Source organism: Panthera pardus, unplaced genomic scaffold (assembly GCF_024362965.1).
Source record: "Panthera pardus isolate Hobbes unplaced genomic scaffold, ASM2436296v1 HiC_scaffold_1, whole genome shotgun sequence".
In the NCBI taxonomy this organism is placed as follows: Eukaryota; Metazoa; Chordata; class Mammalia; order Carnivora; family Felidae; genus Panthera; species Panthera pardus.
Window position 1 is genome coordinate 5,736,369 of NW_026526654.1, and position 19,944 is coordinate 5,756,312.

The 19,944-nt window shown below is 50.6% G+C and overlaps 2 protein-coding genes across 8 annotated transcripts; one reads left to right on the forward strand and one right to left on the reverse strand.

Moving 5' to 3' along the window:
- Nucleotides 1-1,839: 1,839 nt before the first annotated feature.
- ZNF692 (zinc finger protein 692) lies at nucleotides 1,840-10,238 on the forward strand. 5 transcript variants are annotated; one of them, XM_019433137.2, is made up of 12 exons: nucleotides 1,935-2,037; nucleotides 2,597-2,784; nucleotides 3,054-3,085; nucleotides 3,428-3,691; nucleotides 4,214-4,262; nucleotides 4,355-4,477; nucleotides 4,794-5,012; nucleotides 5,100-5,177; nucleotides 5,279-5,357; nucleotides 6,807-6,921; nucleotides 9,534-9,633; nucleotides 9,755-10,238. In XM_019433137.2, the coding sequence occupies exons 2-12, from the start codon at nucleotides 2,609-2,611 to the stop codon at nucleotides 10,056-10,058; spliced, it is 1,539 nt and encodes a 512-aa protein (XP_019288682.2). In that variant the 5' UTR covers nucleotides 1,935-2,037; nucleotides 2,597-2,608; the 3' UTR covers nucleotides 10,059-10,238. The 5 variants fall into 5 exon arrangements, with proteins under 5 accessions (XP_019288679.2, XP_019288680.2, XP_053762415.1 ...); XM_019433134.2 differs by lacking the exon at nucleotides 4,355-4,477 and having other exon boundaries at nucleotides 1,840-1,945; XM_019433135.2 differs by lacking the exon at nucleotides 4,355-4,477 and having other exon boundaries at nucleotides 1,840-1,945; nucleotides 4,797-5,012.
- Nucleotides 10,239-10,744: 506 nt separating this feature from the next.
- On the reverse strand, nucleotides 10,745-19,038 carry ZNF672 (zinc finger protein 672). Of its 3 annotated transcripts, none has more exons than XM_053906526.1 (5): nucleotides 18,759-19,033; nucleotides 18,300-18,419; nucleotides 15,639-15,739; nucleotides 14,814-14,917; nucleotides 10,745-13,165 (listed from the first exon to the last, which is right to left on the reverse strand). In XM_053906526.1, exon 5 carries the CDS (start codon nucleotides 13,039-13,041, stop codon nucleotides 11,665-11,667), a length of 1,377 nt encoding a protein of 458 aa, XP_053762501.1. In that variant the 5' UTR covers nucleotides 13,042-13,165; nucleotides 14,814-14,917; nucleotides 15,639-15,739; nucleotides 18,300-18,419; nucleotides 18,759-19,033; the 3' UTR covers nucleotides 10,745-11,664. The 3 variants fall into 3 exon arrangements, 2 of the variants coding, with proteins under 2 accessions (XP_053762501.1, XP_053762531.1); XR_008423536.1 differs by lacking the exon at nucleotides 10,745-13,165 and adding an exon at nucleotides 13,182-14,024 and having other exon boundaries at nucleotides 18,759-19,038; XM_053906556.1 differs by having other exon boundaries at nucleotides 18,300-19,033.
- Nucleotides 19,039-19,944: the final 906 nt, after the last annotated feature.

Sequence of the window (19,944 nt, forward strand, 5' to 3'; positions counted from 1 at the left end):
AGGATAGATAGAGTTTTGTACAACAATGGAAACAATCACCAAAACTGAAAGGCATCCTATGGAATGGGGCAAGACATTTGCAAATGACATACGGATAAAGGGTTAGTATCCAGAATCTACAAAGAACTTGTCAAACTCAACACCCAAAAAACAAATAACCTTGTTGAAAAATGTGCAGAAGACATCAATAGAAAATTTTCCAAAGAAGATATCCAGATAGCTAATAGACACATGAAAAGATGCTCAACATCAGTCATTATCAAGGAAATAAAAATCAAAACTACAATGAGATACCACCACACAATCACCAGAATGGCTAAAATTATCAACACAAGAAACAACAGATGTTGGTGGGGATGTGGAGAAAGAAAAACCTTCTTGCACTTTTGGTGGGAATGCAAACTGCTGCAGCCACTCTAGAAAGCAGTATGGAGATTCCTCAAAAAGTTAAAAATAGAACTACCTGATGATCCAGCAATTGCACTACTAGGCATTTATCTAAAGAGTACAAAAATACAGATTCAAAGGAGGTACATGCACCCTGATGTTTATAACAGCATTATCAACAGTAGCCAAATTATGAAAAGAGCCCAAATGTCCATCGACTGATGAATGGATAAAGAAGAAGTGGTATATATATTTATATATATACATATATATACACACACACACACACACACACACACACACACAATGAAATATTACTCTGTCATAAAAAAGAATGAATTGTTACCATTTGTAAGGATGTGGATGGAGCTAGAGTATATTATGCTAAGCAAAATAAGCTAGTCATGGAAAGATCAATACCATATGATTTCACTCATATATGAAATTTAAGAAATGTATCAGATGAAAATTGGGGAAATAAAAGAGTGAGGCAAACCATAAAACAGACCCTGAACTATAGGGAACAAACTGAGGGTTGCTGGACAGGAGGCGGGCAGGGCTATTGGTTAAATAAGTGATGGGTATGAAGCAGGGTACATATTGTGAGGAGCTTGAGTGTTGTATGTACATGAATCACTAAATCTGAAATTAATGTATTACGCTGTATGTTAACTAACTGGAATTTAAAGAAATAATTGGAAGAAACAAAACAAAGCCATTGGGCAACTAGATCACTCCAGAAGAGGTAAGCAACAACACTTGCTTTAGAGCCTGATCCAGGAGGACACTACGTTTTGTTGGGTCAGAGCGGGGAGATTCAGGAAGGAAAGGAAGAGCCAATGAAGAAGGAAGAAAATCAGGAGAGTGTGAAGTCACAGAAGCCAGTGGGATTTGGGGTGGGGGTGGGGTATGGAGGGAAAGATCTACACTGTCAGATGTTGCTCTGATGGAGGAGAGACCACAGCCAAGTGACCATTCCATTCCAGCTGTTCCTTGAAAGGGAAAACGCCACTGGAGTCATTAGAAAAGAGAATGGGAAGTCAACAAGAGTCCACAGCGAATCTAGGCAACTTTTCAGAGGACTTTTGATGCAGACAGAGGGAATGGGCCCTGGGGTTCTAGAGAGGAGTCTAGTTGGTTTTTTAAGGTGGCTGATTCTGCACTGCATGAGTGCCCGTTGATGGCAACTGAGAGAGAGAAATTGAAGGTGAAGTACAAAATAGTAATTGTGGAGGCAACATCCATGAGCAGGCTGGAGAGGCTGGGGTCGACACACAGGGGGAGGGCTCGGTTCCATTCATTTCCCTATCATGCGCGGGCGCTTGCCACAAAAGCCACCCCTCCGCAATTCCCCTGGCGCTAAGCGAAGTGCTTGAGCAATTCCTGTGGGAACTACACCTCCCGGCAGGCGCTACGCTAGGTGGCCAATGCGCAGGCGCGCGCTGCGGGCCTCTGTCTCTGCCCTCCCTGTAGCCCCGGCCCCTGTTCCCGGCTGCAGGCTCCGACGCGGAGGGGGACGGGTTCCTCTTAAAAGAGAAACGGCGGCTGTGCGCGCGAGGTGGGCCCTTGTCCATCTCTGCTCTCCGGGCCTGCGCGCAAGGCGGGGGAGGCGCAGGCGCATTCCGGGCGAGGGCGGGTGGGGGCGCGCAGGTAAGGCCGAGTCGGGGTGGGCCGCGGCGGGCGCTCTGGGTGGCCTGGTAGCTGCCTGTGGAATTGGCCAGCCCTACACACAGTGAGCGTTAAGTGGGACGGCCGGAGACCGGGTGGGAGCGCCCTCCAGACCCCACCCCCACCCACATTCACCCCGCTATGAAGAGCGCCCACAAAACACACGACCTCCCCTTCCCCCACCAACCAGTAAAGGCCCATGTTCTCTTCAAGGTGAAACTGTTTACCAACCCCTCATCCAGCCCCAGCTGAAATTTCTCCATGAAAGTCTCACGCCCCTTCCCCATAGCTTCCGTTTCTACACTTCAGTATGCCCGGGGTCAGGCCATTGTTCCGACATTGACTTTGTCTCCCTGCCTCCCACTCCACAGCGCTAGTTTACATGTCCTGTAAGCTGGAGTGGTTGGGCCCAATGGCAGGGGATGCTATTGAAATGACTTAGTCTTGCTCCAATTCATTGATGAGGTGAGGCCCCAATGGCGGGTGGAGCCAGAGGCCCGGGATCAGGTACGCCCATATGCGTGTCTCCTCCACCTTGTAGGTCCTGGTGCCTATGGCTTCCTCCCCGGTGGACGCATCCCGCAGGCGGCAGGAGAAGCGACGGCAGCTGGACGCGCGCCGCAGCAAGTGCCGCATCCGCCTAGGTGGCCACATGGAGCAGTGGTGCCTCCTCAAGGAGCGGCTGGGTTTCTCCCTGCACTCGCAACTCGCTAAGTTCCTGTTGGACCGGTTAGGGGCCTGGGCGGGACTCTGGGGGAGGGCACCCAGGCTGCAACACCCAGTCCCCTCCCAGGGTCAGGTGGTGGCCCATTGCTCCTTACCACCCGTCGATTTCTCATTTCAGCAGAACCGCCTCTGTGATTTGTGGCCTTTGTGCCCTCCTGTTGGTCCCCAGTGAATAGAGGGGCCCTTAGGACTGGTCCCTTAAAAGTGTGGGAGTGCTGAGAGCAGTTGGCCTGGACCCCTACCTAAACTGCCTCTCTTCCCCACCCTGGCAGGTACACTTCTTCAGGCTGTGTGCTCTGTGCAGGTAGGTAGGGAATAGCTAGAGTTAGGGGGTCAGGAGCCAGGGAGGGAAGAGGGGCAACAGGGAGCGAGTGATGTGACCCAGCAGCATTCTCCATAAGGAGATTGGATCTGAGTGAGTTTGGGAAAAGGTGGAGAATTGGGGAGCCCAGGGTAGTTTGATGGGAACGTCCTGTATAAAAGAGAGCAGTGTCTCAGGACCTTGGGGAGGTTCTGGGCTCTGAAGAATGGTAAAATGGACTAGACTGGGGTTGCCCAGGGGGCTGGGGGACAGGGCTGAATGTGGCCCCAGAGTGAGAGTAGGAGGCCTCCCCACTTGCCCTGACTGTTGCCTTCACCATTCCAGGTCCTGAGCCTTTGCCCCCCAAGGGTCTGCAGTATCTGGTGCTCCTGTCTCATGCCCACAGCCGAGAATGCAGCCTGGTGCCTGGGCTTCGGGGGCCCGGGGGCCAAGATGGGGGACTTGTGTGGGAGTGCTCTGCGGGCCACACCTTCTCCTGGGGCCCCTCTTCAGGACCCATATCTCCAGAGGAGCCCAAGCCAGTTTTCCGGCCAAGTACTGCCCCAAGAAGCTGGTGCCCAGAGGCCAGGAGTGGGCAAGCACCTGCAGGTAGGCTGGGGGAAAGAAGAGTTGTGGAGAAAAGGAAGGGAAGAGGTTCCCATCTCTTTTGCTTAGAGCTTCATTGTCTAAAAATTATCCTTTCTCAATGGAAAAACTATGCTTACAAGGAAATATATCCTTAAATATATTTTCAGGTATAAAAAGCAAAAAACAGCATAGGGCGTATGTTGTGTTACCCTTGGTGGAAAACTAAGAGGAGAAAGAATGTATGTATACACTTAACGGATGTATAAAATATCTCTGGAAGGGCATGTAGGAAACCAGGCTGTCTGTGGGAAGAATAGGTGATTGGGAACAGTATTGGAAAAGAGGCTTTTCATAGTGTACTTTTTTATACTTTTATTTTCTGAACCCATGTGAATGTATCATTTCTAAAATAAAATATCCCTTCCCACTCCAGTAGCCTCTGCACCCTCCTCCTTCCCAAGAGTCCTCCCACCACTTCAGACCTTAGAAGTACATCTGTCCTCATCCCTCCAGCCCAGAGTTCCTTCCCCTTTGACCCTACAGGTTTGGAATCTGAGCATGATGAGAGGACTCAGGAGGCCAGGTCACCCAGGTGAGGTTGGGGGTGGGAGGGACAGGATAGACTTGGGTGGACAGTGCAGGTGAAGGAGCAGAGCCTGAGGCTTGCCTTCCTTGGTCCAGCAGGGAAGTAGGACCCCTCCTGGAGACCTTCCCGCCCCCAGGAGAAGAGGGGGAGGAAGAAGACGAGGACGAAGAGGAGATGCTCAGTGAGGCCAGCCCATGGACCTACAGCTCCTCCCCAGATGGGCAAGTTGGGGCTGAAGGAGGATGCTGAACAGAGCAGGAGGAGGGAGGGAGCAGCTGGCCAGGGCTTCCAAAGCTTTGCAGACTTGGTGGGGAAGGCAGGATGGGCATTGGGGAAGGGAGAAAGAATTGGAGGCTTTGAATTGGGTGGAAGGTGGTAAAGTTAGGCTGTAGGGCAGAATGAAAGCTGAAAGCAGGTGTGAACAGAGATCCTGGGTAGGAGTAGGGCTGTTCTGAATTTGGGATCTTAGCATTTCGGGGGCTCAGGGCTAGCTGAAAGCCCAGGGAAATAATGCCCTCCTCTTCCTTCTCTTTTCAGCAGTGATCCAGATGCCCCCAGACTCCTTCCTTCCCCTGTCACCCATACACTTAAGGAGGGGGAGACACCCCCAGCCCCAGCAGCTCTCCTCAATCCTCTTGCTGTACCATCCTCATCAACATCATCATTGAGTTCTGGAGCTCTTCCTACCGAAGTTGGGGTACAGCCGGAACTCAGAGGGACCCCTCAAGCAGCCCAGCAGACTGAGCCTCTGGCCAGGTAACCTGATGGCTGAGACAGAGGGCAGGGGCATCCCGGAACATGGCCCTCCCTCGAGGCCCTCTGCTCCCTCTTTGCTGCCCGTAGCCCTGGGATTCAGGCCCAGTCTGCTCTGACCTTGGCCTGGGAGGAGGACACGGCACAGATTGGCCCCAAGAGAATTAGGTAGGACTTGCAGAGCGGGGCTGGAGGGGGGAGAGTGAGAAGAGGGAGTTGAGGAGAGCCTGTGGGAGTCCTTATGCTCCTCCCTATCCTCCTCCTCCCAGGAAAGCTGCCAAAAGAGAGCTGCTGCCTTGTGACTTCCCTGGCTGCGGACGGATCTTCTCCAACCGACAGTATTTGAATGTGAGGAATGTGAGGGGCACAGATTGGGTTTTATGTGGCTTCAGAGGTGAGAAGGGCTGAAGGGGATGCTGAGGTGAAGGAGAAGCTGAAGCAAAGAAGCCTGGAATGTGGGTGGATTCAGAGATGGGAAGAGAAAGATGGGGGTGGACCTGCAGAGCTTACCTACAGTTAATAATCACTAAAGCAGACAGCTGGTAGATAAGGCAGAAAACCAAGCCACCAGTACACAGCTGCTGCCCACTACTGCTGGTTTCTTGGGCCCTCCAAGGGTCACGTGGAGATGATGATGGCATTCCTCAGGCTCTTGGAGTGCTAGTGACTGTTCTAAGCACTTGACATGGGTCAAGTCTTTTGATCTTCAAAAGATCCCTATGGAGTAGGTGCTAATACAGTTCCTGCTTTGCAAATGAGGAAACTGAAGCACACAAAATGGTTAAGCAGTTCCCAAGACTCCTTAGCTAGTGTGTGACGGTGCTGGGGTTGCTGAGTCCACACTCAGCCACCTGGCCCTGTTCGCTTGAGCGGGCAGTTCTAGTGCTAGAGGACTGGAAGATGGTCCTGTCCCCAGCCTAACTGCAGGAGAGGTTTGGGGCACAAAGAGGGAAGGGCCACAGCCCCCACACTCATCCAGAGCCCTCCCAGACCCAAGTCCTGAGGCAGAGACCCCAGACCAGAGGAATGGTGAGGCAAGGGTGGAAGGCATTTGTGCAGGAAATCCCTGGGCTGAGAAGAACTTTACCAGGGCTAGTCAAACGCACTTGAGCTTGTTAATGGAGGACACTGAAGCAGCCACCAGCAGCAGTTTAACTATGGGAAAGCGGGATTATAGATAAGGGGAAAGCCCATGGAATTTAGTGAGCCAGAATGTGACATTAGGTCAGACAGGAGAAATATTTCCAACAAATAATCAGGGAGTTAAAGAAGAACACACAACCCCTAAAAGTGTTCCAGGTTGAAAGCATACGTGTGTGTGTGTGTGTGTGTGTGTGTGTGTGTGTGTGTGTTTCTAAAGAAGATTTAGGAAAACACCATATAATATATACCCATGGTTAGCAATAAAGTAGGCAATCTGGGTGATATTATTGTACATTAATATTGATATTGAAGAGGATAATCATACCTACCCAAATTGTGTTCTTATTCCCAGCAGACAGCAAATCCATGGTTAGGGAACCAGGAGTGTCACCAGAATGGCACTTTGTTCAGGGAACTGGTCATTGTAAGGAAGGTTGTGGCAAAAAGGTGAGGTAATGGAAGTCAAGGACAGAATAGGGTGAGGGCAGAGTTTGGTGTCAGGACGGGATGGTGGACTTATATACAGGTGAGGACTGGCCAGGATGATGTGAGCTGGTGGTGACAGAACTTTTGGGGGATGGGGAGGGGGCAGAGGAGCCTGCCTGCTGGGTCAGCTCTGGTGGTCTCCCTGAGACCACCTGTTTCCTTCCCTAGCACCACAAGAAGTACCAGCACATCCACCAAAAGTCCTTTTCCTGCCCAGAACCAGCCTGTGGGAAGTCCTTCAACTTTAAGAAACACCTGAAAGAGCATGTGAAATTGCACAGTGGTGAGTGGTAGAAATGCCTCCTCACTTCCCTCTCCTGTGGGTCCCTTCACCTCTCTCTCTGGGTGTTTTCATTTCTCTGTGAGTCCCTTCACTTCTCCGTACGGGTTCTGTCCCCTCCCCCTGGTGGTCCCTTCACTTGCCCTGTGAGGCCTATCACCTCCTATCTGCAGGTGCCATCACACCCCTCTGTGGGATGACTCTCACTCACATTCAACTCTCTGTGTGTTGAGCACCTGCCTGCTTGAGACTGTTCTAGGTGTAGGATACAAAAGCGAACAGAGGCATCCACTCTAGTGATAACAGGGATACAAAGAGATGTGAAAGCAGGGAAGGGATGGAGAGCATGAGAGAGGAGTTTCTTTTGTAGAAAGGGAAGCTCCTTTGAGCAAAGACCTATGTGAAGGGAGGAATAGAGGCTTGTCCATGTCTATGGGCAGGCCTGGGGAGGCCCTGAACTGGCATCTGCATGGAATGTACCAGGAACAGAGAGGGGGCCAGGAAGTTAGAAAGGAAGGAAGAAAGGTCAGATAGGTAGCAGGGATCTCTAACACTACCATCAAAGATGGTTTGGCTTCTGGCTAAATTAGATGGGCACCATCCAAGGGTGTTGTGTAGCAGAAGGACACAACTGACTTTAAAAGGAGCACAACTGACTTTAAAACTGACTTTGTGACTGCCATGTGGAGAAATGGGGCTGTAGGAATGTGCAGTGTGCAGTGATGGCAGCTTTAACACGCTGGTACAGTTGAGTTGATAAGAAGTGGCTGGAGGCTGATGTGAGCATGAAAGTGGAGCTAGAAGGGCTGCTGTGAGAAGGACAGATTGGCCACAGGTGGATGGGCAGGAGGGCATCAAGCTGACTTGAAGGATTCCAGCTTGAGCAACTGGAAAGAGGTGATGTGATCTCCTGAAAATGAGAGAGGCTTTAGGAAAGGGACAGTTTATTTGGGACATGATAATTTAGGCATCCCAGAAGATATGAATCTGGAGTCTGGAGATGGTGGGGGGAGGGGGAAAAAGTGTTAATCACAAGCACATGGGTGCTTCACAAGCACATTTGTTGCTGAAGGTGGAGTATACCTCCATGGAGTGAACGTAGGTACAGAAGAGTAATGTATGGGACATGTGGAAAGGGCAGCTACCAAGTGACCAGTGAGGCAAGTGAAGAGAGCAGTACTTGAGGAACCAAGTGGAGAGATTGCTCCAGGGAGGAGGGACAGAGGGTGGGTTGTGCCAGTGCTATAAGACGGAATAAGATGAGGATGAGGACTTTGACTAGATAACAAGGTGGCATGTGACAAGGGAGAGGACAGCCAGAATCGAATAAGTTCAAGGCAGAGAGGAGCTAAAGAAGTGGAGATAGAGAATATGGACTACTCTTTGGAGTTTTGCTGTGAAGACAAGTAGAGAAATGGGGTCTTAGCTGGAGAGCTGTGAGCTTGGGGGCGCAGAGGGGAAAGGGATCCCACTGAGAGTAAAGGTTACTGATGCCTAGGTGGGGTGGGCAGCCTGCAGTCAGGGAGAAAAGGTGTGTTTCTGCACAATTGGAAGGTGGCTACAGTAGAGCAAGTATTCACATAAATGGTCACAAACAAGTTTGGTGATAGATTAGGTAAGGAAGAAGATGTGGGTATTCTCTCCTGGCTTTTCTCTTCTTGGTGACTTTGAAAAATAAGATCGCTGCTGAATGAGGCTGGCAGAGAGAGGAGGTAGTATGGAATAATTGTCTACTGGACTCCTGTGAGTGAGAGAGTGAAATACAGAGGCATATGGTGGACTCTTTAGACTTGTGGTTGTAGATGAAAAGTAGAGGCTGGTGGGTGGGTGGGGGGCATGGATTGTGGATTCTGTTTCTACTTCCCTTAGCACACCTGTGCAGGAGTGGGCCAAATGTTGTGTTTACCCTAAGTTGGATTTTAGCCAAACAGGTCCAGCTGAGGAAGAGAGGGGCCAGTGAATGCGTAATATGAGTGAAGGAAGGCTACAAAGATGCCTTGGAACGGGAGTGTGGAGGGGGACAGTGGAAAGTCAGTGGGCTGCTGGACTGGCAGCGTGGAATCACAGGCTTATTGCATGAGGACAAAGTAGTAGAAGGCCCTTGCTGGAACTGGCATGCTTGCAATTGCAGTTTCTGAAAAGGGTGGGAGACCAGGGACAGGGAGACCAGGGAACAGAAATATGGAGTGCTGGCTGCAAGGAGAGGGACTGGAGCCAGAGATTTGTGCAGTGTGGTAGAGTGATGGGGAAGAAGGCTGTAAGCATACATGTGCCGTCTGACAGGTGGGGGTGAGACAGATGTCTAAAGGATGCCATAAGAAGTGACGATACCTCCAGTATGCCCTGCCCTGAGGCTTGGAGGTACAGGAGAAAAAGCACAGTGGGCCTGTGAGAGCAGCTGGAGAAGGGCAAAGGGCAGGTGCTGTTAGTGCTGGCAGGTTCAGGGAAAAAGGAACAGGTTGGCTGTTGACAGCCACAGGGCACTTTTGGGGGCTGAGAGGAGTGGGATAAGCAGGCTGAATGGGGACAGTACTCCTGTGAAGGTTGGCAGGTGGGTTGGGCTGAGGGGCCACAGCCTGGGGATGAATGCTAGGGTGTCACCTGTGCACCTGCAGACACCCGGGACTACATCTGTGAGTTCTGTGCCCGGTCTTTCCGCACCAGCAGCAACCTCGTCATCCACCGGCGCATCCACACTGGAGAGAAGCCCCTGCAGTGAGTGTGGGGGAGGTAGTATGGGTGGGAAGGTAGGGCTGTGGGTTGGAGCAGGGGAACTGCCATGGGGAAGTCAAGATGGGCTGAAGCACTGTCCTTCCCTCCGCTGTCCCTGGCTCAGGTGTGAGATCTGTGGGTTCACCTGCCGCCAGAAGGCCTCCCTGAACTGGCACCGGCGCAAGCATGCAGAGACAGCTGCTACTCTGCGCTTCCCCTGTGAGTTTTGTGGCAAGCGTTTTGAGAAGCCAGACAGCGTTGCAGCTCACTGCAGCAAAAGCCATCCAGCCCTGCTCCCAGCTCCACAGGAGTCACCCGGCCCTTTGGAAGCCTGCCCCAATATCTCTGCCTCTGTGACCCTGACGTCTGATGATGAGTCCAGGCCCTCTCTGGTTCCTGAAGCTCTGACCACACTCCATCAACAGTGAGCATTCCTGGGCTCTGAGAATCCAGACCCTAGGGACTGAAGGGGAGCAAGGAAGAGAAGGGCCAGATGCCTAGTCCCCAGAAACTAGGGTGACAGGGAGTGTAGGGTGGGGGGCAAAAAAAAAAACCAAGACAGGCTACTTTAGCCTTCCTAAACAACAGAATAAACTCAGTATTTTACAGTTGTGTGTGGGCAGAGTGAATGTTTTGGCACCTGAAGAATGGGAATCCTTATTCCTCTGGAAGCAGGCTCTGCTAAAATGTGCCTGAGTGCACCGTAGGTGCAGGCCCTGTTTCTCTCTCTGTAGGCCCCTACCTCAAGGACCTAGCTTTCTTTCCCAGTTTGGTTTGACACTTTGCAGTCCTTTTCAGTTGAGTGTCATACTTATTCTTGTGCTCAAGCAGGGCAGGCTGTGACAGTATGCAGAGCACTGGGTCATTCCAGAGGGATAGCTGGAGCAGGAATGGAGGTATGTGAGCCTGAGCCACATTTGTACTCTTCACTGAGAACCAAGTGTATAGGCCTTAAGAGTCTTGCCTTCCAGTGCAAAATCAAGGGGGCTCTACATGCAAGATCACTTGGGAGGGGACAAGATATCTTGGAACTTCAAAAGAGCATGGCCCTTGGATCACTCCTGGAGTCTGCAAAGACAGCAGCCTCAAGCTTTGAGAAAAGAGGCTCTTGGTATCCGGAACCCAAACAAACAACTCTTTATTTCAACAGCCATAAGCAAAAAAAATCACTGGACAACTCCAGATTTTCTACCCTGCACTACTGCCTCTGTGGAGCTGTTTCCCCATGGCTCCAAGATTGATTTGGATATAACATTCTGATGTTTCATTTGGCAGTATCCTGCTTTATCCATGTGGTCTAAGTCTAGGACCCAAAGCTAATGTGGCCCACCTAGCTAGAGAACAGTGTCCTGAGAGGGACCTTGATCTGGACACCATCAGGTCTGGCCCATGGGACAGGTGGATGCTTTGCTGAGGGCTCCTGCCCACCCTTACTGGAGTGGGCCTTCTCTGCTGGGCAGCAGGCTGATTGCTTATGGCAGGATGCCTTTCACAGAAATGAGAAATCTCATCATCTCTGCCTAAAAATTTCCCATCTCTCAGAGCCCAGGGAGAAAGCAGCAGAGAAGCTGTCAAGTGGAACCAAGAGGCAAGAAGACCGCAAGGCAGGTGGGTTGTCCCTGTGGCCACCCTGTGATCATTACCTGAAGAGGCAGGACAACAAAAGTATCCAGGAAGCAGAGCTAGAGGAGACTCAGGCTGGAAAAAGGGGACGGGACAAGAGAAGACAATACAGGTGGGAAACCAGGAAGAAAACATTTGAGGGCACAGTAGCAGCAATGGGAACACACCAATACCTGGGCTTTCTTCCATGTCTAGGTTTTCCCAGTTCCCTGCGCCTATACCCCAGAGGTAGCAGGAAGGATGGACAGGAAGAGCTGACAAGGGAAATGGATGTAGGGGCGTGACAGGGGGTGACAAACAGCCATGCTGTTTTTATACAGACTCCCATTTGCAGAGCTGCCCCACCATCCCTGCGGCAGTATATTGGTACTTGCTGAGCCCATTCCAGAGAAGCTTCTCAGCAAGTTTCCCTCAGCTGGGACACAAAAAGTCCGGCTTCTCCTGTTCTGCCTGCCCTGCAAAGATGAGGGCAGCTCCTGCCGTTGCTTGGGTGGCAGCGGTGGCGGCACGCGCTCGTGTGTGGGCCCGCTGGTGCTGTGAGAGCGAGCGACTGTGGCTGAAACACTTGCCGCACTCAGCACATTCTGCTGGCCGCTCGCCCAGGTGTGTCTTGCGGTGCAGTGCCAGTTTGGACCCCACGCTGAAGGCCTTGCCGCACTCAGGGCATTTGTGGGGCTTGTGACCAGCATGGTTGCGCCGGTGCACGTTGAGGTTAGATACGCACGTGAAGCATTTGCCACACAACTCACAATGGTAGGGTTTCTCGCCTGTGTGTGTGCGCCGGTGCTTGGTGAGGTCAGAACGGTCGCTGAAGCGGCGGCCGCACTCGGCACATGAGAAGGGCCTCTCGCCTGTGTGTATGCGCTGGTGCACCACTAGGTCAGAGCGCTGCCCAAAGCCCTTTCCACATGTAGTGCATGCGTGGGGCCGATCTCCCTGGTGGCTGCGCCTGTGGCGCAAAAGGGTGGAACTCTCGCTGAACCGGCGCCCACAGTCCCCGCACATGTAGGGCTTCTCACCTGTGTGTGTGCGCTGATGGCGCACGAGCGTGGCACTCTCCAAGAAGCCCTTTCCACACTCGGGGCACTTGAAGGGCTTCTCACCTGAGTGAATCTGCAGGTGTCGTGTTAGTGTTGAGCTCTTACCAAAGTTCTTCCCACACACACTGCACTGGTGTGCACCCGGAGCATGAGGCTGCGGAGGTGTGGAGTCTCCAGGGCTCCGGGCCACGTGGACGCGCGCGTGGCTCCGCAGCCCTGCGTAGCTGCGGAACGCCCGTGGGCATTGTGTGCAGCGGTGCAATGGGTCGATGGGTGTGATGGGTGACCCCCACGGGTGTGCGCGCACCAGGTGGAAGCGTAGCGCGCTCTGTCGGAAGGTGCGGGCACACAGCGGACAGCGGCGGGGCCGCTCTGGGGGATGCAGGCGGCGCCGGTGCAGCAGCAGAGCCGGGAGGTGTGGGAAGCTGCGGCCGCAGGCACGGCAAGAGCAGGAGCGGCTGCGCTGTCTATGTACACTCTGGTGCAGGTCCAGGTAGCCGCTGTGGCGGAAGCTCTGGCCGCACTCACTGCAGATGTAGAGCGTTTGGCCAGCATGGGCGCGTCGGTGCGCACGGAGGTCAGCAGCCAGGGCATAGCGCTCACCACAGTCTAGGCAGCGGTAGCGGCTGTCACCGCCATGAGCACGCTCATGACGCAGCAGCACCGAACTGTAGCGGAAGCTCTTGCCACACTCACTGCATATGTAAGGCCTTCCTGCTGCTGCCGCCATCTCTGATGCAGCTAACATGGTGAGGGCCAGGCCAGGGGTGGGGGGGTGGAGTCCCCGGAATGCAGGCTGGTAGGGATGTGTGCCACTCCCACGCCAGGGTGCACCTCCTCAAACTGCGTGTTATTTTCCGTTTTCTGAAGGCCTAGAAAGGAAGTGGCAAAGGGAAGAAGGGGAGTTTTGGAAAACTGATCTGCAGATTCTAGGTTCCTTTTCTTGTAAGCAGACTCTGTGTCTTTTTCTAGGGTGCGCTGCAGCCAAGTTCACCCTTCACTGCGAGCCCTATAGGGAGAAAGTCACTGTAAGCTACAGTTAAAGCTGTAACAGCTACACCTTGGGGAATGGCCAGGTGAGCACAGAGTCCCTCATTTCTTGTAACTTCCTCAGCTAGGCCATCTCCTGCATTCCATTCTCCAAGAAGAGTCAAAGCCATAGGACTCCTAGAAATATGGGGAAGGAGGTCTTCATGCCACCACGAAGGGCAGGAGGGATTCAGAGAGGGAGTTTGCCTCCAAAACTCTGCTTGGGAGGAGATGAGGAGTACCCAGCCAGTTTTCTGTCCTTAGGCCAGAGGTCTTAGCCTGGAGATACACTAGGAAACACCAAGAAGGGATGGGCAATGAGAAAGCCCCTGGGCCACAGAGCCTGCTTACCAGAAAAGGAACCTAGAATCTGCAGACCAGTTTTCCAAACTCCCCTAGACCACATCGATAACCTTCCTCTGAGACCTTGGTTTCCTAAGTCACCAATGTGAACCCAGCCAGACCTGGAAGGTCAAGGAGGGCAATGAGATGAAGCCTAAACCCATACGTAAGCAGAAGCCTGGGCAAAAAGTATCAGAAAGGGCTGGGGCCTGGGCAAAGGATGGTATCTGAGAAACCCCAAAGTACTGCACCTTGGCTTTGGACAATACTTGATAAACAACCACTCCACACAGGTACACAGCTTCAAAGTTCTCTGGCCTAACCTTGAGAAAGCAACTCTGGACCTGGGTGAAAGCAACCCTGGAAGGGGTGAAAAGGAACATGTGTAGTCCACAAAAAATAATATTGAAAGTTGATGGCATTTTCCTAGAAGTGCTTTTCACATTTTCAGGAAAAGCTGGGGAGAAGGAAGAAGCATTCCTTCTTAATTCTCAGTTCATCCAAGTTGTTTGCAAACATTTTACAGACATCCTTCATTGCCCTAGCTCCAGGGATCTGAGAACCCAGAATAGCAGAAAAGCCCCTTATGGGGATGGAATCTGTTCTGCTATTGTCTTTATCTCAGATGTTATCCCTGAATCCTAACAAGTTGGTTCAGGTAGCTGTCTGGGAGCAGAGTCAGGCTTTCTTTACAGAACCTCCTGTGGGCCTCATCACTGACTACTTCCCTCAAGGTCCAAGGATTGGTCCCAGCTAAATTCAGTGGAGATTAGGTGCAGTTACTATGAGTTATAGACTATCACTCAACAGGTCAGGGAGAGGAAGCAAACAAGTCAGCAATCATTTTCTTACTGGCAGATGGAAACATCATAAATACCTAGAGCTCTGGCTAAAATATCCCATAAATAGGATCCATTGAAAAAAATCCTTGAGGGGTGGCTGGGTGGCTCAGTTGGTTAAGCATGCGACTTCTCACAGCTCATGGGTTCGAGCCCTGCATCAGGCTTTGTGCTGACAAATCAGAGCCTGGAACCTGCTTCAAATGTTGTGTTCCTCTCTCTGCCCCTTCCCCGCTCAGGCTGTCTTTCTCTCAAAAACAAACAAATAAACATTTAAAAAAGAAAAAAAAAAGTCTTGAAAGCCACAAACCTTCAGGGGTGGGCTCAGGAGCTTCTGCTCCCCTCCACATTGGGCAGGAGTGGCCAATACAGGATGTTCTCTTCTCATGCCTTTGAAGCAGGATGTTCTGTACCCTGCAAAGATGAAGGAAGAGGGACAACATGAATTTAAACTGAGCAGAGGGGACAGAAGCAGGGAGAGAAAGAAGAGGGGAATATTCTTTTAATGGCCATTTTCAAATTTAAAAAAACTAAAGAAAAGTATCATGAATCACTCACCTTCAGCATCTATTTACATTTTGCTCTCAAAATTTCTGTCTCATCTATGACATTCCTCTCATCCCACACACTTTTTCTCTCTTTTTTTGGTCTGCAGTATTTTAAATCCCAGATATCTTATTCAAAGAGAATAAGTTTAAGCACGAACTGCAAGCAGGGTCAGGAGCCCCTCTGCAGACCTCTCTAAAGCAGTCTTTAGAGAGTCTCTCAGTTCTTCCATAGGGAACTTTCAGCCCAGACACTTGGGCAGCTTACTCTAGCTGGTCTTCAATTCAAAAGAACGTTTACCCTCATGTGAATAAAACCTTCCCTCAGGACTCAGTGTTTGATCCCAAATGCCAAAGAGAGCAATGCACATTCCCTGGTGTGTGTTCCACTTCACTTGGGGGTCTGCAGGGACCATGGCACCTCTCAGGCCAAGTTTCTGGGAAACCGCCCCCATGCCTCCCAGGGCACATGCCCAAGGAAGGGAAGACAAATGCACAAACACAAACATGCATACATAAGTGACATATAAAGAAAGATACAATTCTCCCCCACACTCCTGCCCCATTACAAATGTGGAAATAAGACAGACCCTGATCTAGGGAGCAGGTTTGGTAATTCAGTACCAGAGTACACCCTTCAAGTCTCTCTTCTGTACTTCACCCCATGCTGGAACTTGCCCTGGGAGGAAATCTGAAAGGAAAAAAAAAAAAAAAAAAAAAAATCTATATCTATATCTATATCTATATATCTATCTATATCTATATCTATATCTATATCTATATCTATATTACTGTGCAAAAAAAAAAAAAAAGATTTTTAGACTGTCCTAACCATTTTGTCAATTGAGGGTTTTGAAGTTGTTAAACCACCAAATTCATTTTAAGTGTAAAAAAAGTAAGTGCAGGAGGGAAAAAAAAAAAAGTACAGGAGGGCTTGGAAAGAGGGAAGGAAGTAATTATGTGTGATTTACTGAAAAGTCCTAAATGCTCAGTATTTTAAAGTAGTAACTTTCAAGCATCTAATACTTACAAATATTTATAAATGCTACATATGTAATTAATAAAAAACAGGTAATATAAGCTAATGAAAAAATTAACATTTACACTTGATTACAAATAATCTTCGGAGGGCTTCTGAGTTTTATATCACTTTATTTTTGTGTCTTAATAGATATTGCAGGGATTTCATACCATATCTAATTGATCACATATTACATATCAAGAGTATGGTAATTAATTAGGATTTAGTACATTTACTAACAATCTACTATGAGAGCAGTTTAGTCCTTTTTCTTCTGAGTTGTGTCCTTCAGTCACTACAAAGATTTTCTTCCCTAGTTATCTGTTCTGCTGGGCCAACATTTCTGGGGCAGGATGAAGAGGCAAGTGATCATCTCACAATTTCTCCATCTTGAAGCCAGAGCTGGGTAAAACTGGAACAGGAGAGGGACTGAAGATTGTTCCCGCTGTACTGTCCACTATAATAGTCTTGAGCCACATGTGACTGAGCACTTGAAATGTGGCTGGTCCAAATTGAGATGTGCTGTAAAGGGTCAACTACACTCCTGATTTCAAAGATTTAGTATGAAAAAAGAATGCAAGATATCTCATTAATAATGTTTAATGTTGATTATATATATGTTGAAATGATAATGTTTTGTATATATTGGGTTAAATGAGATGTATTATTTAAAAAAAATTTAATGTTTATTTTAGAGAGAGAGAGAGAGAGAGAGAGAGCATGAGTGGGGAAAGGGCAGAGAAAGAGGGAGACACAGAATCTGAAGCAGGCTCCAGGCTCTGAGCTGTCAGCACAGTTCTCATGAGACACAAGATCATGACCTGAGCCTAAGTCAGACACTTAACCGACTGAGCCACCCAGATGCCCCAAATGAAATGTATTATTAAAATTAATTACCTACTTTGGGGCCTTTCCATTTATAGCTCCACCTGCAAAGCCCATTACCCCCTTCACTCAGTGCTTGGCTCCGATAGCCCCTCCTCAGAGAAGCTCTGCTGAGCGCCTTCACACCCCACAGCCCATCCCCTTGCTTGGTTTTATTCTGAGTAATCAGTGAAAGTAACAGGAAACAGTGATTCCCACCCATTCTGGGAAGGTTTCAGCCCCTTTTCTAGGTAAGGATGGAGTGTGGAATCTAGAGCACCAGAGTGGTTATTCTTTACTTTCTTTTCTTCCACAGAAGAAACAAGGTCCAGTACTTCAAAAGAAGTTACCCCTTCTAGCTTCAGGTCCAGTCTGACATGTTTAAGGAGCTGGTGGAAATAGGAATGACAGCCGCTTCCCATCCCAAGTGCCCAAGACTGATTATGATTCAAATACATTTTTTTGGAAGTTCTCCCTTCACAATTTTTTTCCTGTGAACTGGCAAGTGTGGAGAAGGTGCGGATGTTGGCAGGGAGAGAGCATACATAGTAGGATAGTCTATTCCCTGTGTTCCTTTGACACACGGTTGCAAAACTGCAACCCAGAGGGGGCAGAGCTTCCCAGAACTGGGATATAAGAAGGGACTATATATATTGTTTTGAACCTTCCCTGGGCCTAGCAAGAAGTTGGGCACACATAGGGCACTCAATGCTTTTTAAACATGATGTATTAAACTGGCATACAACTCTTTCAAATGTTAGATTCCTGGAGGAGTAGGAAGCCTCTCTCCAGTCATCTTATCCTCCGTAGCCCTATCTATTGCAGGTACTGCAAATACTCTGCTTTGGTTTACTGAAACAGAACTGCAAGATCCATAGGGGAACCACAGAGGCAAGTGTCCAAATTCTGGTTCTTCCATAATAAGTATTAGCTGTGTGACCTTGGACAGGGAACTTTAGGGGTCTGACACTCCTGCCTGGGAGGACCCAGTAAAGGAAACTATTACAACGTTTCATATGAAAAGAAGGTTAAAACATGTGTAAGTCTGACAACTGCGGTTGCTGAAGTTTTAGGTTTTACCCTCCTCAGGAAAGTTCCTCTAAAGAAGGATCCTGAATATGGGGTCTGACTCTGACTTCGACCCTAAGGATCCTAAACGTTCTGCAAGACTTTTTAAATCCCTTCCCTGATCCCCCAAAGAACCCTTCTTCACAGGGTTAGAGCAGTGTAGGCATTCCGTAGCCCCACGCCGAACCCCGGGAGCTTTCAGAGTAAGCACGAAGATTGGTTGTTCATTTTAAGACTTGTTGCCTCGTACTTAACGGGAAGATGTACACAACTATTCACGGTAAGAGGAACGCCACACCTGAGAAGGTCGCAGCGCAGCCAATTCCGGGCGCTTCAGCCAACGGTGGTCATCACGAGTTGCTTGGCGAAACTCTTCCGACCTCAGCTCCTCTCCCACGGCGCCAGTCCACCTTGAGGGCTAGACAGGGCACCAAAGACGTATTGAGGAGTCGGGGGTGATTAACGCCGACAGAGCTTGGTAGCTAAAGCTGCCCTTTTAATCCGTCTTAGCCTGGTGATATCTGCGTCGTGGGGCTGCGGGCCCGAAGGTGACCGGGGGAAGACGGGCGAGGACAGGCTGAGGGCAAGGCCTGGGAGGAGCAGGCCGCCCAGCGTGCCTTAGCGTCACTCGTTGCCGGGGCGGCGCTCGCAACAGCTGCAGGCGCTAGCAGCCCACAGCGGAGGGGCGAAGACCGGCGACAGTTGGAGATCGCTGCCCCGCGCCAACCCTGCCCTCCTAGCCCCTCAGTCCCCTCACCGGTCGCCGAATGGCTCCTTGTACACCAGGCGGTTCCCACTCAGCCGGCTCGCCGACCACTGCCTCCCAGACTGCGGGATTAAGGAGAAGGGAGGAAGGGACTGGCGGAGCGCGCGGCCGCCAAATAGGGGGAGCTGGGAGGCGGCTCGGAAAAGGGGTCACGCTGCAGTCCCGCTTTCCCCAGTTGGCCAGTGGTTGACCTCAGGCGGGCCGCGTCACTGGTTGCTGGGATGACTAGGAGGCGTAGGAACTCCACTGACTGTTCTAAGTCTGTGTCCCAAATCGCGGTGAGGGGGCGGGGCTACTACTGCCAGCCAAATACCACCTCCCTCCTTGACAAGGCTCCGCCTTCTTCCCAGGAGTAACCAGTCTCTACCTCCTCTTTTGTCCGTCCGCCCCTTGGTTCCACCCAATCAGAGGAAAGGGCGCTGAGATCTGGGCACCGCCTCAGTCTGCGGTGGCTGAGTTCCGGTGCGGACTAGTCTTCCAGCTGCTAGCACAGGCCTAGTGGGACGCGGACGAGAGTCCTTGCGGCTGCTGTCGCTCAGGTAACGGATGCCTGGCGCTGAGCGGCCGCGGGTGCCACCCTCCCAAATCGTTCCAGTAGTTAGTAACTTTTTACAGTAAGGCCACACTTGGTACCTATTATCGCGCTTAATCCTCGCCACAGCCCTGCCAATCAGGTTCCCACAAATTAATGTCTAAGGTCGCACTGCCGGGGCTGGGGGTACTCCTGGTCTGCTTTCCAGCCACCTCTTCAAGAGCTGCTAGGCAGAGCTTCCTGTCCAAATGTTGAGACTTCAACCACTGAGAGATGGAAGTGACAACTGATTTCTGGAAATGAATGGAAGTGGGAGCATAACAGTCCCCTCTTCCAGGCTACCGATCATCCAGAACAGACTACCAAGAAAGGTACCCGCTCTAATCTTCCTTTCACGGACACTTAGTACTGCTCATTCTGTTACACATCCAGAGCTTCTGTCCCTCTACTCTGCTCGAGAGCTCCTTAAATCAGTGTACATTTAGACTCTTCATGCCCTACCCCCTTGTTCAGACCGGAATGCTCTTCTGCTTTTAATTCCAACCATTCTTAAAAGTTTAGTCAAATGCCATCCTATGGCGGGATGCTCCTCTTCACCCTCAATCCTGGGTGTGCACCCATGCTGCAATGCAACCCTCTACAGTG

Excerpts from the sequence above, each read along its gene's own strand:
- ZNF692 (XM_019433137.2), top strand. The coding sequence starts at position 2,609 with ATGGCTTCCTCCCCGGTGGACGCATCCCGCAGGCGGCAGGAGAAGCGA. Across the intron at positions 2,785-3,053 it reads GCTAAGTTCCTGTTGGACCG|GTACACTTCTTCAGGCTGTG; the intron begins GTTAGGGGCCTG and ends CCACCCTGGCAG. Across the intron at positions 5,178-5,278 it reads ATTGGCCCCAAGAGAATTAG|GAAAGCTGCCAAAAGAGAGC; the intron begins GTAGGACTTGCA and ends TCCTCCTCCCAG.
- ZNF672 (XM_053906526.1), bottom strand. The coding sequence starts at position 13,041 with ATGTTAGCTGCATCAGAGATGGCGGCAGCAGCAGGAAGGCCTTACATA.